This window comes from Leptonychotes weddellii, chromosome 11, assembly GCF_054177405.1.
Source record: "Leptonychotes weddellii isolate Sample4059 chromosome 11, ASM5417740v2, whole genome shotgun sequence".
Lineage (NCBI taxonomy): Eukaryota > Metazoa > Chordata > Mammalia > Carnivora > Phocidae > Leptonychotes > Leptonychotes weddellii.
In genome coordinates this window covers 5,286,085-5,302,087 of record NC_138379.1, presented here as the reverse complement: position 1 = coordinate 5,302,087, position 16,003 = coordinate 5,286,085, and the positions used below count along the sequence as shown (strand labels likewise).

The 16,003-nt window shown below is 51.8% G+C and overlaps 2 protein-coding genes across 2 annotated transcripts; one reads left to right on the top strand and one right to left on the bottom strand.

Annotated features, from left to right (window-relative positions):
- Nucleotides 1-282: 282 nt before the first annotated feature.
- CCDC87 (coiled-coil domain containing 87) lies at nucleotides 283-4,791 on the bottom strand. The gene has a single exon (XM_006749076.3). The coding sequence runs from the start codon at nucleotides 4,754-4,756 to the stop codon at nucleotides 2,171-2,173; it is 2,586 nt and encodes an 861-aa protein (XP_006749139.2). The 5' UTR covers nucleotides 4,757-4,791; the 3' UTR covers nucleotides 283-2,170.
- A 113-nt stretch (nucleotides 4,792-4,904) lies between these two features.
- On the top strand, nucleotides 4,905-15,690 carry CCS (copper chaperone for superoxide dismutase). The gene is made up of 8 exons (XM_081797725.1): nucleotides 4,905-5,054; nucleotides 5,385-5,457; nucleotides 10,387-10,524; nucleotides 10,742-10,919; nucleotides 11,487-11,547; nucleotides 15,004-15,081; nucleotides 15,153-15,256; nucleotides 15,371-15,690. The coding sequence occupies exons 1-8, from the start codon at nucleotides 5,016-5,018 to the stop codon at nucleotides 15,522-15,524; spliced, it is 825 nt and encodes a 274-aa protein (XP_081653851.1). The 5' UTR covers nucleotides 4,905-5,015; the 3' UTR covers nucleotides 15,525-15,690.
- Nucleotides 15,691-16,003: the final 313 nt, after the last annotated feature.

The following is a 16,003-nucleotide window of genomic DNA, read 5'->3' as shown; positions in this document are numbered from 1 at the left end:
GTGGAAGTTTATGTGTCAGCCAATGACGAGTGAAGGAAATCAGAGGCGTTCACAATACCTATGCAGGCAGATAAGCTAGGCTGTATCTAAGAGCTCTTTTACCGTATCTCACAGAATCAGTATACCAGAAAGACACCTGTAGCCTTCTGGGTCAGTCAGACCTGGGCTCGGGTTCTGGCTCTCCCATTTACTACCTTTATGACCCTGGGTAAGTTACTTTACCTATCCGAGTCTTCATATCCTCAGCACAAAATGGCGATTAAAATATGTACTTTACAAGGTAGTTGTGAGGAGTCTAAGAAATCATGTAGGGAAAGTGTTCTGCACAAGGTAAGAATTTAGTAAGTGTTAACTATTAACATGTTAGCTGAATTTCCTGAATATATAAAGAGCTCTGAAAAATCAAGAAAAAGTCAAAACCAGTTGAAAAGTGAGCAAAGCACATGGGCATTTTATGGAAAAGGAAATACAGATTTTAAACATATAAAAGATGCAACTTCACTCATAAGAGAAATGAGAACACAGCTCAAATGAGATACTATTTTTCACCTGCTAGATGGTAAAGGTTGAAAAATTTGATAACATTCTATTGGTGCGTGGGGAAAGAAATATACTCATGCAATGTTAACGATACTGCAAATTGTTATCACCTCTGTGGAGGGCAATCAGTAATATCTTATCAAAATTATAAATGCTTATGCTTTTATGTAAATGCTTATACACAATTCCACTTTCAGGAACTTATACTATAGAAATAGTTGCACATTCTAAATAGATGAACAAGGATGTTTTCTAGAGCATTTTGTGTTTGTAAATGTCCATTAATGTGGGACTAGTTAAATAAAATAAAAATACACACAGTGGAATACTATAGAGCTATCATGAGTATAAGGCAGCTCTATGTGTATTGATATGAGATGAGCTCAAGGCATGTTAGGTAAAGTAAGAAAGGGGCAAAATAGCATAATAGTGTCCTACTATTGGTGTAGTTATACACATATGCATGGATAATATATGCCTACCTGCTCATATATGCATAGGCTCTCTCTGAACTAGTTCATACAATAGCCTACGAGGCCTTACATAATCTAACCTGCCCCTTCACATCTTATGACCGCCCTGACTCCTCTCTCCCCCTTGCTCTGTTCCACCTGCACTGGCCACCTTGCTTTTCTGGAACACTCCATGCACCTGTCTGCCTTAGGGCTTTGTAGTGGGTGTTGAGGAAGTTATCCTCGATGTCCACAGGGCTCACTTCTTTTCTCCTTCAGGCCTTTGCTCAAACCTTCCCTTCCCAGTGAGGCCTGCACTGACTACCCTAATTAAAACGACATCCCTCAGTCTTTGTTTCCTTACCTTACTCTCCTTTTTCTTTTGTCCGCAGTATTTACCACCTTCTGGCACTCTATTTTTCAGTGTGCTTGGGTACTATGTTTATGGCTTATGGTCTGTTTCTCCTGAGTAATGTAGATGTTTACAGTTCCCCATGGAGGGGAACTGAGGTATGGGAGGTTGAGACAGGAAGGAGACTTCCTTTTCAGTATATACCCTTGTGTTCTCTGTACCATGTGCTTGTGTTAACTGGTAAAAATGTAATACAAATTTTTAGCTCTACCAGCAGGATCCTAGAAGTGTGAGTGACAACCTGGACCCAACGCCTTCATCTTATGATGGTCCAGGGGCCAAGCAGTTAGGGAATTTGCCTGAGGTTACAAAGCAGGATTTAAATCCGTACCTCCTAACTCCAGAGCCCTAGCTCTTAAGCATCATGTCATAGAACCTCTTGATTTGGGATTCTAATCAGCCAACTTAAATGTAGTGTGATAAATGCTAAGCTGAGGGGTTCCAAAGGTGAAGGTTTGCCTCTGTCTGACATTTCCCATTACGATGAACTCCAACAGATGGTCTCAGTTTTTTGGATGTATGAGATTTCGGCTGCAATGTGCATGGCTTGAAATAAATGGGAATACTGGGTTTCTGGGCTTGGGGATCCTTTTATGAGCACATTATAGTCAAAATAAAGTACTAATCTCAGTCCCTGGGTAGTTGGAAGCATAATGTTCCCAAATCCTGCACTCCCAGATAATTTGTCTTCTGAAGCGGTCAAGAGGTCTGGAGGATCTGCTGGGTGTTGAGGGGTTAGGGAGGGATGGGAGGGCACTTGGCCTTGTCACAGAGTAATGGGAGTATTCCCAGGAGTTATTAAAGGCTGGCTGCTGAGTTTCTTGAACAGCCTTGGCTGGTGGGAGGCCTTCTGACCCTGGGTCAGGTGGCGGACCCGTTGCCACTGCTGTAGCCAGTAGAGCATCTCCACCTTGTCATGCTTCATCTTGTCCAGGTATCGCCGCCCCTTGAAGGTCACTGGCTCCCCAAAGATTAATTCAATCTCCTCCAGGAGGGAAGCCAAAGGAGCCTGCACTAGATTGATCTTCCTGTGTAGACGGTTACGGAACTGATTCTCCTCCAGGAAGCGACACAGGCCCATGTCAGTCTTCTGGAAGAAGCGGTTGGGGTCAGAGGCTTGTTGCTCAAACGATTCTAGTCTCCCCAGCAACATCTCCCGCAGCTGAATGGGCTTCAGGGCTTGCTCCCAGGCACTCACCAATGAAGGCAGCTGCCTCAAACGGGCGTTGGAGCTGTACTTGATGGCCAAGTCCAGCCGGTCTTTGTCGGGGACCTCAAGCACGGACCACAGGCGCTCCAGACGCTTCTGTAGGCTCAGGATTTTGTAGGGTTCTCCCAGGACGCTGATCCTCTTATTTCCCAGGCTGTGCCCTAGCACTGTGTTCCAATCCCACTCTCCTGGCACAAAGTCTGGCTCTTCATCTTCCAGTAAGGGAGGTGGGTACTGAATCTTTAGGGACTCTCTGACAGGGGCTATGGTCTCCACAGGACCCTCCTCTTCATACATTTGGAAGATGACATGGAGGAAATCTGTCTCCTGGCTGGTGAGGTACTTGAAGTAGTCATCCACAGACAAGGTGGTTTTCCACCAGTTCATCCATGAGATTTTGTTGGACCACTTCTCCCAGCCTTTGCTTGCTTGGAGTGATGTGAGGGAGGCTGCCTTATCATAGGACTGTAAAATGTTTGCTCCCTGGGAATAAAGCCCAGCTAACTTGGGATTGATGATGCGATACTGTTTTTCTTGACGTAGAAAGGCTGAGGACAGGAAGGCTGACCAGTCTTTATTGGCTGCAGGCTCAACCAGGGGTCCCTGGTCAAAAGAGAAGTGGTCAAGAGAGACACGGCTCATCAACTCCTTGTAGACCTCTCTGATGTTATTGCCAACAAAGCAATCAATATCCATTTCCTCGATAAGTTTGGGTTCTAGTTCACCAGCCAGGTGGTTGTATAGGACTCCGGCCCCGTCAACATGGAAGGAGTCCAGAAAGTTTCTCTCAGAGATCTGCACAGCAGCAGCCTGGACCACAGCCTGATTTCTTAGCTTCAAAGTAACAGTCACTGGCTGTGGTTGAAGTGGAAAGGATTTGGGGCACCGGAGGCCCCACTGCCCAGTGGCTTCTTCCTCTTCAAGGCTCTTCAACATTCTCTGCAGTTCCTGCATGCGATGTGCTGCAGCTGGGCGGCGGGTCAGGGCCCCCAGGAGTGGGGGCAGGCCTGAGTCCAGTGGTGAGTAGTGAGTCCTCTCCAATTTCATGTTCTTTATCATCTGCTTCAGGTCCTCAGCCACTGTGTCCCCTGCCAGCTCTGTTTTGCTTTCTGGAACCAGGACCAGTGGAGTTAAGGGGCAAGGGGGGAGTGGAGGAAGGCCCAACTCATCTGCTAGCTTCCAGCCCTCACGCAGAGAGGGCATGGAATGGCCCCTCCGGAGCTGCGAGTAGAGGGGCAAGTGGGGCGAGGTGGAGGGAGCCCGGCTGGTGGGAGTCACAGAGTACTTGGGCAGTGACACAATCTGTGCAGAACTGAAGTTACTCTCTCTCTTCTTCTGCATAGAGGACAGCCATTGGAGAGGCTTTTTCCTCTGCAGCTGGGGGATGGACTTCAGTTCCTTCACTGGATCCAGTTCAGGCTCACTGAGAAACTCCCGCGGGCGGCTGAGTTGGATGAGGTAGTTTAGGTTGAGGTTGCTGCTTGGTACTTGGGCAAAGCTGGTGCTATGAAGCCATGGGATAGGGTAAAGCTTGAAAGCCCCAGCAGGGCCTACCGGGCGCAGCTTATGCACGCCACCGTGGGCTTGTTCTACTTTCAGCAGGGTGAGGAAGTCGGCGAGCAGGCAACGGTAGACCTCAGGGCTGGTGAGAAAGATTGTGCAGTCCCTGGCGAGGCTGGCGGTCAAACGGGTGAGTGTGGCTGATTCAGTGAAGACACCTCTGCGGGTCGACATGGTCTTCAGCAGGTGCAGGTAGCGTAAGAATAGCTGCTCGCTGCTGAGCAGGACGTAGGCCAGGAGCCGCTTCCGCAGTCTCTGGTTGTTCAAGTGGCTCAGACTAGGTTCAGTGGGAGGCTCCTGCCAGCTGCACTTTAGCTCGTCCAGGATGACCTCAGTGAAACGGAGTCGGCTTTCGGTAGGCACGCGCACCGACAGCCCACTGCGGGCCAGCCGCTTGGTCACTTGGCTGCACAGCGACGCCACCGTCAGCCGGGAGACCGGCAAGGGCAACAGCATCGGCACCTCCGGCGGGAGGCGCTTCTGAGATTCTGGGCGCGTCGCCTTGCGGGGGAAGAGCGACAGCGGGCCCAGCAACTGGTGATAAAACCGCTGAAGCTCGGGCTCCCCTTTATAGGGCTCCATTTTTGCCCTGGAGGCGCGGGAGGTCTGGGCAAAAGAGACCAAGCGCTTACTAAGGAAACCAGGGGCCGAAGGGCCCGAGCGCGCCTGCGCAGCCAGTACCGTCCACCGCGTGACGTCGGAGGGCGGGCCTGACGCGCGCGCGCACCAGGAGGCGGGGCAAAGTGCGGCTTCCGAAGCTCCGCCTCCCCGCGACGCGGTTACGGGTTTGCACCTCTGCGCCGGAGCAGTTCAGGTCCAACGGGTGGTGGCTGGGTCCGGGATGGCTTCGGACTCCGGGGACCGCGGGACCGCCTGCACGGTGAGGGTCGAGGCCTCGTGTGGGAGCCTCTCTGGGCAGAGAGCCTCGGCCCCTGGGGTGATTGTTAACGCAGAAGAAGGGGAAGGAGTAGGCACCTGGGGCGGGGCCTGGGGCCTCCGCGGGAAACGGGTGCGAGACTAGCAGGGAGCTTGGCGTTAACGTTGGGGGTTTGGTCTTGGACCGATCACGACTGATAATGAGGGCGCTTGAGAAGGGGTCACGTGAGAGCGTTTCCCCAGGCCTTAGGGGTGGTCGTAGGGGAGGTAGTGAAACAGAGTCACGCAAGAGGGGTCCCCGACTCTCATCAGCCAGTCCCTGCCGCCCTTGCAGCTGGAGTTCACAGTGCAGATGACCTGTCAGAGCTGCGTGGACGCGGTGCGCACGTCCCTGCAAGGGGTGGCAGGTAAGAGCCAGAAAAACTTGTGCGGACAGTCTGGAGGCCTCTAGAAGGAGCCGGCAAATCTCTTAGACCAACAACACTACTCCCATTTACACATGTAGAAATTGAAACCCAGAGATGGGAAGGAATGTCCTCAGAGTCACATAGAGACCCAGAGGCAGAGCCTAGAGTACGATCTCAAGCCTGCCCTGCCAGAGCCCTCTACAGGTTCTGACACACTGGTGTCTTAATCTCAGGTGCCCAGGGAATGAGGAGCTAGGCTGAGTATAGATAGCCCCACCTACAGAGGGGGTTCCCTGGATAGCAGGCAGCTCTTGCTTGCGAAACTCCGTAATCTTGACAAAACAAACAGCAGCCCTGGCCCTGTTCCAACCTAGGCAGCTCCCAATTCTTATAAGCCAGCTAACTGGTCTGGAGGTGACCTTGCACAATCAGAAATATCTGAGAAGGCAGAGCCACCAGCACAGCACTGGGAACTGCCTGCCTTTGATTCTGTTAAATGTTCGTCCAGTCATTCAGCATGTATGGACCCCTGGGGGCTTTTTAGGGAGAAGTGTTCACACATGTTTCAGATACAGTCCCTGCCCTCAGGTAAGGATGAGCATGCAAGCATTGCTCATGGAAGAGCAGTTCTGGGAAGAGAGATGGGTTCTAAGCTGGGACAGTGGTGGCACTTGGCGGGTACAGGGCAGCAGTAGTGGATAAGGGTATGTGCCCTAGAGTCAGACTGTTTGCCTTCAGATCCCTTCTTTGCCACTTAGCGGCACTTAGACTTCATGCATGGTTACTACTTCTGCCTGTTTCTTCAGTGTTTTAATGGGCATGATAATAGAAGCTACTCCGGAGGATTGTCACGAAGAGTAAGTTGGTTAATACGTGTAAAGCACTTTAGAAAAATCTTTGGCATGCAGTGAGAGCCCACTAAATCTTAGAAATTATGAGAGGAAGGGCTTACAGGTGGCAATCTGATTGGGCAGAAGCATTTGGGGACAGATACTGAAGCAGAGCGACAGAGAGAGAGAGAGAGAAATTTGCCCTTTCCAGGAGGCCTGGAGCTTGGGGAAGAGGGTTCTGCTCCTCTAGGAATAAGTGTGAGGAGCTAGCTCCCAGCCCAAGGCCCACTTCCTTGAACCCTTATTACACACCCTAGAGTTCCCTGTGGCCTTACGTTTTCTTTCTTACTGGGCTTTGAGCTAAGGAAGGGCTGGCCTGGGCACACACTGCACCAGCCGCACTGAATCTTGCTCAGCTGGGGAGCCAGCCTTCTTGGTTCAGGTGCAGTTCAAGAGTTCAGGAAGTGCATAATTATGGGGAGCTGCCCCACTGGGCTCTCCCACTTGAGGAACAGAGAATCAGACTCCAGGACAGTAACCCACCTGCGTGGAAGTCAGTCCATCAGAAAGTCTTGTCTGCTCTATATCTAAAATATATTCAGAATTCAGCCTCTCTTTTCCCATACTTTGGCCTTCACACGAATCCAAGCCACCTTACTTCTCCCTGACCCACACAAGAACCTCATCTTTGGGCTTCCTGTTGCCTCTGTTGCCCGCTCCAATAGCTTTTCCATACAGAAGCTAAAGTGATTTTTAAAATTATACCTTAGATAATATCACTGCCCTGCTCATTTAGGCCTTTATTAATCCTCTGAGGTAGGTAGTAGTATTATCTTTTGCAGATGAAGCAACTGACTAGAAAACTCAACAGAAAGGTTGAGTAACTTGTCCAAGGCCACACAGCTAGTATGCGGCAGACTCAGGATTTCAACTCCAGAGTCCACACTCTCAACTGCTGTACACTGTGCCTTCTCCCAATGGCCTCCCACTGCATTAAAATTAAAATCCAGATTCTTTCCCGTTGGGCCTTGCTTGACTGGTCTCCACTTGCAGCTCCCTGTCCTGCTGTTCTCTTTACTCCCAGCTTTAGCCACACTGGCCTTCTTCTCTTCTTAGAACATGTCAGTGTCGCTCCTGTCCATGCTATTCCCTCTGTTGGAAGGCCCTTACCTGACTACATTCAGGCCTTTGCTTAGAGTCTGAGAGAGACCTTCCTTGACCAGCCTCAGTGGCTCACCCCCCATTTGTTCCCTAACACCCATTTCTTGATCACATCTTTCACTATCTGCATCTCTCTTGTGTGTTTATTTGACATTTGTATCCCTGCGTTGGAACGCATGCTATTTCATGGGGCACAGATGTCGCCTGACTTGTTCCCTGCTTTGCTTCCACAGCCTGGAACACTGCCTGTGATAGATGCTTAGTGTCTGCTTGTTAAATGAGGCGAGCAAACAAAGTTTCTCGCACTGTGTGCTTCACTGGGCCCTGGGAGCCTCCGAAAATCAGCCTTGAGGGCTCAACCGTACCTTCTCTGGGGCAAGGGGCCTGAGCATCAGCTTGGGGGTTGGACAGTCTGCCTTTTTTTTTTTTTTTAAAGATTTTTTATTTATTTATTTGACAGAGAGAGACAGCGAGAGAGGGAACACAAGCAGGGGGAGTGGGAGAGGGAGAAGCAGGCTTCCCGTGGAGCAGGGAGCCCGATGCAGGGCTCGATCCCAGGACCCTGGGATCATGACCTGAGCTGAAGGCAGACGCTTAACGACTGAGCCACCCAGGCGCCCCTGGACAGTCTGCCTTCTAAGCTTTATGACCTCAAGCCAGTTGTGTCACCCTCTAGCCTCGTTTCCTCACCTGTCAGATGAGGACAGTATCATCATCCTGATGTGTGTAAGGCAGAGCACAGCTCTTGGCATCCCCTGGAGGCTCAGACCACAAGAGTTCCCCCATCATCCTCCCCGTACCTCCTTTGCAGCCATGGACGTCCAGAGGCATCTCTAGGTGGACCCAGAGCTCCCGACGCTCCACGGGCTGCCTGCTGGCGCAGGATAAAATTTTGTGTGAAGTGAAGGCCAGTTTGGTAACCTGGGGGGTTTCTTCTCACAGAATACCCTGTACTTGTGTGTGGGGGGGCTGTGTGTGTTCCTCTGATGTCTTACAAATTCCGCCCCTCCCCCGACAGTGTCCCTGCCGCCACCGCAGGGGATCTGGAGAAACCAGCCTGTGAGAGCTTTTGTAGCCGCACGCCAGATACTCCTCTCTCGGGTGCTACCTCTCCCTAATCGCCCAGTTTTGCCCCCTTTTGAGCTGGACAGAATCTGAACAGCTAGAGTACCTTGCCCGTACCCTGGGGGTTGTGACTTCTGTCTCTGCCTGATGGTTAATCCAGGCATAGCCTGGCTTCTCCAGCAGGCTGTGAGCTCCCTGAGGACAAGGACCAGTGCTTTTCCTGACCCTGGCCTCCTCCACGCCCAGCACACATTTGTTGAGAGAATACAGAAGAGGAAAACCAAAGAGGAAGGGGACACCAACAATCATTGTAGCCTTCGGTTCACAGAGCACCATCTCAACAGCGTTAATCGGCTTATTTAACCTTTGTCTTCTGGACTGCCCAGGGCTCCCCTGGGCTTTACCCTGCAGAGCAACAAACACTAAGATCAAAGAGAGAATGGTGTAAGCCCTGCAGGTGAGAGCAGCATTATTGTTCCCAATCCATCGCCTGTGCACTGGCTAAGGGTTGGAGAGTTCTCTTAAAAGGCTTGGGAGCCCTGAATATCTGAATGAAAGAGAAGCCCCTTCTCTTCCTTCTCTGAGTTGGGTCGGTGGCCCCCAAAGCCGAGCGTGTGTCAGAATCATCCCATAGTCTTCTGTGCACACAGGGTGATGTCGGGGATTTGGCAGGCAATTGAGACACACTAACTTTTGAACCTGACCCTTATGGACCACACAGAGCTCCCGCACTCACAGAGGATTATAATCAGTGCAGCGTGAGTTAGGGGAAGAGGGAGCTGCTACAGGAGGACAGAGGAGGGGGTCCCAACCCAGCCTGGAGGGTGGGGGCTGCTGCTCAGGGTGAGTGGTGTCTGGGTAGGCGCCAGAGCTAGGCTGCCTGAGATGAATTCCCAGTTCCACAATTTACTACGCTGCCTTTGAGCAAAATTCTTAAATCTGTGCCTCAGTTTTCTCATCTGTAATATAGGGATAATAGGACCCACCTCACAGGGTTACTTGAGTGTCTAACGAGCTAATATGGGTAAATTACAAAAAAGCCCCCAGTGCACTTGTGGTTGATGTGAGCTCTCACGATGATGGTGATTGATAGCTCACCTCTCTTTTTTGATGTGTATAACAGCTTTATTGACATATAATTAAAATATCATAAAATATTCCCATTTTAAGTGTACAGTTCAATGGTTTTTAATATGTTCAGAGTTGTATGGCCATCACCATTATCACTTGCACATTTCAGCCCCTCATGAAGGAATCGTGCCCTTTAGCCATCAGCCTCCTATTGCCCCACCCCCTAATCTACTCTCTAGCTCTGTAGGTTTTCCCTGTTTTGGACATTTCATCCATAATGGCATCACCTACCATTTGGGCTTTTGTGACTGGCGCTCACTTAACCTCATATTTTCAAGGTGTTTCCCTGTGGTAGCATTATGAGCAATTCATTCCCTTTCATCTTTTTATGGCTGAGAAATAATGGATACACATTTTCTTTATCCATTCATCCATTGATGGGCATTTGGGTTATTTTCACCTTGTGGCTATCATGAGTAATGGACTATTTATTGATGGCCCGCTTTTATAAAAACATCTTAAAATAATTATCTCTGTTTCTTAAGTTATAAAGAACGCCTGGCACGTAATAAGGACAAACAACACTCCTGGGGGTAAGGAGGCCTTATCCGCACTTTATTTATAAAAATACAGACTCAGAGAGGATGAGGGCTTCACACAGCCGGAAGACAGCTTCCGAGCTTACCTCCAGCCAGGGGAAGGTTGGTGAAGATGAGGATGGGGAATGACCTTCTGTTTCTTCCTTGCTCCCAGCGCCGGGGTGTCAGCCCTCTGCTGCCTTCTCCCCTCTCTCTCCTTCCAGGTGTCCAGAGTGTGGAAGTGCAGTTGGAGAACCAGATGGTCCTGGTGCAGACCACCCTGCCCAGCCAAGAGGTGCAGGCCCTTCTGGAAGGCACAGGGCGGCAGGCAGTGCTCAAGGGCATGGGCAGTGGCCTCTTGCGTGAGTAGCCACTATGGCCCTGGCCTTGGCCTCTCTGGGAGGGAGGTGGCCTGGAGCTGGTACACATATAAACCATAGGATTTGGGGGTTTGGGGTTCGAGTGGCTTTGGGGAAGGCATGAAAGTTACGTGGAGCTCTCTCCCTGCCCTTCCTGAGCTGATGGAGGTGTGGGGCTAGCTGAGGTGGTAAGCCAGCCTGGGGATCTGATACCTTACAGAGAATCTGGGGGCAGCAGTTGCCATTCTGGAGGGCCCTGGTCCTGTGCAAGGGGTGGTGCGCTTCCTACAGCTGAGCCCTGAACGCTGCCTCATCGAAGGGACCATTGATGGCCTGGAGCCTGGGCTGCATGGACTCCATGTCCATCAGTTTGGGGACCTCACAGGGAACTGCAACAGGTGAGTCATCTGTAACCTCCCCCATGGCATCTTCATCCCCCCACTCGTGCATCCACAATGTGCTGGGGCTGTATTCAGCCACCTGCACACACTTTCACACCTGGTCCTCACAAGTACCGTGAGGCGTATACACCCAGGCCCAGTCTACAGACGAGGAAACGGAGGCTCAGAGGGTTAAAGGACTTGTCAAAGGCCCCAGGGCACGTGAATGGTGGGGTGGGATTTGAACCCAAATCTGACCTTAGCATTCCTATTCGTAACCACCTTATTGCCTCTGAAGTGGAAGTGACTCCTAGACACGGAAGGACAGGTCCTCATGCCATGGTGTTTGTCGTGCTGTGATGCACTTAGTTGCTTCCTCATCTGTGTCTCCCCTGAAAGCTTACTGAGGGCAGGACCCACATCTGATTCTTGGTGCCCTCACCCCAAAGCCTGGCACAGAGTGAGTCTGTTTGTTGAGTGAGTGAGTGAGTGAGCAAGTGAAATAAATGGAGTTAAAGTGAGAGGGTGGGTCAGCTGGCCTGGGAGCCACTGTCTTGCTGCCCACCTGCTACCTTTTCTTCTCAGCTGTGGGGACCACTTTAACCCTGATGGAGCATCTCATGGGGGCCCTCAGGACTCTGACCGGGTAAGTATCCATCTGGGTGAGACTTAGGCTATGAGAGGGCCTGAAGCCTCAGGCAAGGCAGGCCGCTCCCAGGGCCTTAGCATGTGATTCCTTTTTGGTGGGGTCCCCTTGCTTTATTTTGTTCCATTTAGAAATATCAACCCTTTCTGTGGTCAAGGCCTACCCCCCAGGAGCTCACAGTCCTGTGAGGGAGACCCCTGAGAACCCCGTGGTTGCAGGGCAGAGAGGCGATCCTTCCTTGCAGGAGCCTGTAGGAGGCCTTGGGAGCCCAGAGTAAAGCACCGATCCAGTCTGAGCCCCAGGACATGGGCAGTGGGAGGAAGCTTCCTGGAGAAGCTGAAGGTGTGGAAGTTGAAGATCTTACCTGACTAAAAAGGCCATTCCTGATGGTGCAACTCCCGGCCTGGAGTTTCACTTTTCACCAGTTTCCCATCGGCAGTGAGTTGCATGCTGCCTTGGTTTTTGCTCATCTGCGTACGGCTTGTTCTGTTAGTTAACGTCGCATTCTGCTGTAAGTTAACTCAGTTTTTTCCTGAGGTAAATTTGGTTATTTTTAATGTCTTAGTCCAGCATGGAATGTTCCAAACATTCCAAAGTACAGAAACTTGTCCCAAGCTCCTGTGTCCTGTGTCCCCATCACCCACTTTCAACAGTGACCAACTCTTGGTCGGTCCTGTTTCATCTACACCTCCAGCCTTTCTCCATCATTATTTTGAAGTAAATCAAGACATCATTTCATGTAATTAAGGTAGACTTGTTTTTTAATGAGAGAGACGGGAAAACCAGTTCTTGTAGCCATAGGAGTAGGCTCATTGTAAAAACAGTCAGTGGTGGTCAAATAAATGTTAGTAGAGTCCTGCTGGATTCTGGCCTGCAAGGTCTGGGGACTACGGAAGGCCTGCTTTTTCTTCTTCCTTTTCTTCTTCTTCTTTTTTTTTTTTTTTATGATTTATTTATTTATTTGAGAGAGAGAAAGAGCGAGCACACATGTTGGGGAGGGGCAGAGGGAGGGAGAGAAACTCAAGCAGACACCCCGGTGAGCGCCCAGCCCATTGTGGGGCTCGATCTCATGACCCTGAGATCATGATCCGAGCTGAAAGCAAGAGTCCGATGCTTAATGGACCGAGCTACCCAGGTGCCCCTATGGTGCATGTTTCTTTCTTCACATACCTGATTTTTTGGACGGTTCTGTGACATTTCAAAGGGTTAGAAGTTTGACTCCTTTCCCCTTCTGCCCTGGCAAGTTGGAGAAGCCAAACAAGTTTTTGTTGGGTCCATTGTGTGGTGCCGTGGTTGTTCTCAGTGTAGCCACAGTTTATTGCTATGCGTCAAATTACTCCAAACTTGGGGGTTTAAAACAAAGAAACATTCATCATCTCAGTTTCTCTGGAGCAGGACCCTGGGTGCAGCTTTGCTGGGGGCCACTGGTTTAGGGTGACTTGTAATCAAGGCGTTGGCTGGGGCTGCCGTCATCTGAAGGCTCGTGTTGCTGTTGGCAGGCCTCAGGTCCTCCCTGGCTTTTGGCCAGAGACATCAGTCCTTTGCCACGTGGGCCTTTTCCTAGGGCGGCTCACGACACAGCAGCTGGGCTTCCCTCAGAGCAAGTGCATGAGAGAGGGCATCCAAGATTGAGCCAAGCCGTTCTCTTTTTGTAACCGAATCTAGCAAGTGACCCTAGGTCCAGCCCACACTCAGTGGAGGCACACAAGGATGTAAATACAAGGGAAGGTGCATCGTAGAGGCTGTCGTCCTCATCGAGCCTTGAAAGGTGCTACACAGAAATTAGGCAGGTGAAGAACAGAGAGTGCGAATGTCAGGCACAGCGGGGAAAACTCCATAGGCAGCGCCCTCGAACCAGCAAGGGGCATTTGGGAACTGGGAGCACTGCGTCTCTTGTGGAGTCGAGATGAGAGGGGTGAGAGACTGCCTTGCCACTTGTGCCTTGGCCTGCTGGGGCCCGGGCCCCTCTCAGGGCAGGGAAGCAGAAGGGGCTGGAACCAGCTGCCCTACCGTCCCCAAGTCCTTGGCAGAGGTGGAGGAAGACTCGAGTAACATCCGGACTGCCAAGGCCACCATGATGCCTGATGAGTTCCTTTGGGATTTCTGCATCTGCTGTTGCCCAGCAGGAAGTGAAGTCAGTGTGGGCATTTACCCCAGAGCCTGGTTGTCCCTTTGCACATCTCCTAACTAATCTCCAAGGTGCCTTCTCTTCTCTCGCCTCCCCCCAGTCCTTCCTCTTCATGCACTGTGCTAGAGGGGTTGCTCCAAAGCACAGTAACCATGGCATGCCCCTGTCCACAGCTGTTTTTGGCTCCCCAGTGCCTGAGGGTATATAGGCCCAGCCCAGCTGCTTGGTGTAACATTCAAGGCCCTGTGGCCCAGTTCTTCCTGGCCAAGTGCAGGGGAGGGACAGGACCCTGCTGCTGGGTCATGCCTTTGAGCCACACTGCCAGGCAGCTCGCTCCTTCAGCCCAGTCCTGAAGATGTTCCTCAGGGCTCGGTATCACCTCCCTTTCCTTGATCTTTCTACCAGAAAGGCTACCAGTGCAGGGTAACACAGAGGTCCAGGTGTCAGCACAGATGTCTTTCTGGAAAACGGAATGAAACAGAGGCGGTGCATCTTGCTGCTTGTCAGCCCCGCCACGCAGTGACATACTTTGACCGTGCATCACAGCAAGGCCCGGCCTGAAGTGTCCGGTTGGCGACGGCTTATTGGCACAGATACGGGTCTCTGACCTGCCAGTAGGGTCTGGTCAACAGAAAACCTACTCCCCGCCGTACTCAGTCTGTGTTTCATACTCACTGGTCTGTTCGGTGTCTGTCTCCCCACCATGCTTTGAGCTCCTTGAGGGTGGGAACGGCACGCATACCCCACCCCCATGCCGGCGGCGTATGTCTGACGTAGGTGCTCGGTAGATGTGTTAGGACATTTTGTATTACCTTAAAAGGGAGAAGGTAGGCAGAGCCAGCTTCGGGGGTGGGGGGGAACAGGCCCCCTGCTCCTTGTGTTTCTTCTCTCTGTTCCTGGAGGCTGGGAGTCAGGGAACGATGCTGGCTGCTTTCTGTGGTCAGGAAGCCAAGCCTGGCCAGCTTAGGCCCGGGGGAATTATAGACTGCCAAGGGCTTAGAGTCAAGAAGAGCCTGGAGAACTGGGCTCTCAAAGCAGCAGCGACCTCTTCTGAGGCTGAGATGCAGCGAGGGCAGTAGCCTTGCAGGAGACACAGTGTGGTCCAGTGGGCATGACTTCCTAGGAAGGGAGTCGCTGTCCAGGATTTCAGTTCCCTGGAGGGAGCATCCAGTTGCCTTCCTGGTGTCCTAGGTCATCCCTTTATCCTATCAGACTGTACCCAGAGGAGGACACTGGTACTTTTGGGAAGGGGAATCGGATCCTGGGAAGCCAGAAGCTAGCAGCTGTGCCCCATGCGCCCCTCTTCTCTCCCCTGGGTGTCATTGCAGCACCGTGGAGACTTGGGGAACGTCCACGCTGATGCTGATGGCCGCGCCAGCTTCAGGATAGAGGATGAGCAGCTGAAGGTATGCTGGAAAAGAAGGTGGGGACCTCTTCTAACAGGTCGACTGTCTGAGGCTGTTATGTGCCCTCAAAGGTATGGGATGTGATCGGCCGAAGCCTGGTCATCGACGAGGGAGAAGACGACCTGGGCCGGGGTGGCCATCCCTTATCCAAGGTCACGGGGAACTCAGGAGAGAGGTGAGTGATGCCACCCCCAGCAGGAGGCTGCGCTCGGCCAGCAATGCGTGGCCAACCCCGGCGGAGCCCGGACCAGTGCCCAGGGCCCACTCCTGCCCACCCGTTCTTCCTCAGGTTGGCTTGTGGCATTATTGCACGCTCTGCTGGCCTCTTCCAGAACCCCAAGCAGATCTGCTCCTGCGATGGCCTCACCATCTGGGAGGAGCGAGGCCGGCCTATCGCTGGTGAGGGACGAAAGGAGCCGGCCAAGCCCCCTGCCCACCTCTGAGCACGGCCTCAGCCTTGGGTTTATGACTGTTCCCCCAGCTGAGCACCATCCGCTTCCAGAGAGAAGGGAGGCCCTGCTTGCCCGGCCCCAGGAGAACTCGGGTACAGGGGGTGAAGGGTCGCTGCAATGTTCCCTTGGCAAATTAAAGTTTTATTTTCATATAGAACTTTGGGTTTTGTCCGTGTCCCAGTGTCCCTTTGTGGGCTTGCTGAACACAGTCCTTGTGCCTCTCCCCTCCCTTTGAGGACCACCTGTTGGCTTTGGAGCCAAACAAAACTGGACTCAAATCTACACACATCCTCCTTGGCAGTATCCTCCTTGTCGGGGTCATAGTGCAGGACCACAGCCGTCATGTTTCTGTCAAAGCACATCCTGCTTTAGTTTCTCCCTGTGGTTGGACATGTAATGTGGGAATTTGGGAGCTGCAGGTGGCCCTCTGCCTTGTCAACTGAGTATCAGAAAAAGCCTGTCTGCTGAGG

Bases quoted from the DNA above. Each gene is read 5' to 3' on its own strand.
- CCS (XM_081797725.1), top strand. From the start codon at position 5,016: ATGGCTTCGGACTCCGGGGACCGCGGGACCGCCTGCACG. The intron at 5,458-10,386 runs GTAAGAGCCAGA...CTCTCCTTCCAG, and splicing joins GTCCCTGCAAGGGGTGGCAG to GTGTCCAGAGTGTGGAAGTG. The intron at 15,257-15,370 runs GTGAGTGATGCC...GTTCTTCCTCAG, and splicing joins ACGGGGAACTCAGGAGAGAG to GTTGGCTTGTGGCATTATTG.
- CCDC87 (XM_006749076.3), bottom strand. From the start codon at position 4,756: ATGGAGCCCTATAAAGGGGAGCCCGAGCTTCAGCGGTTTTATCACCAG.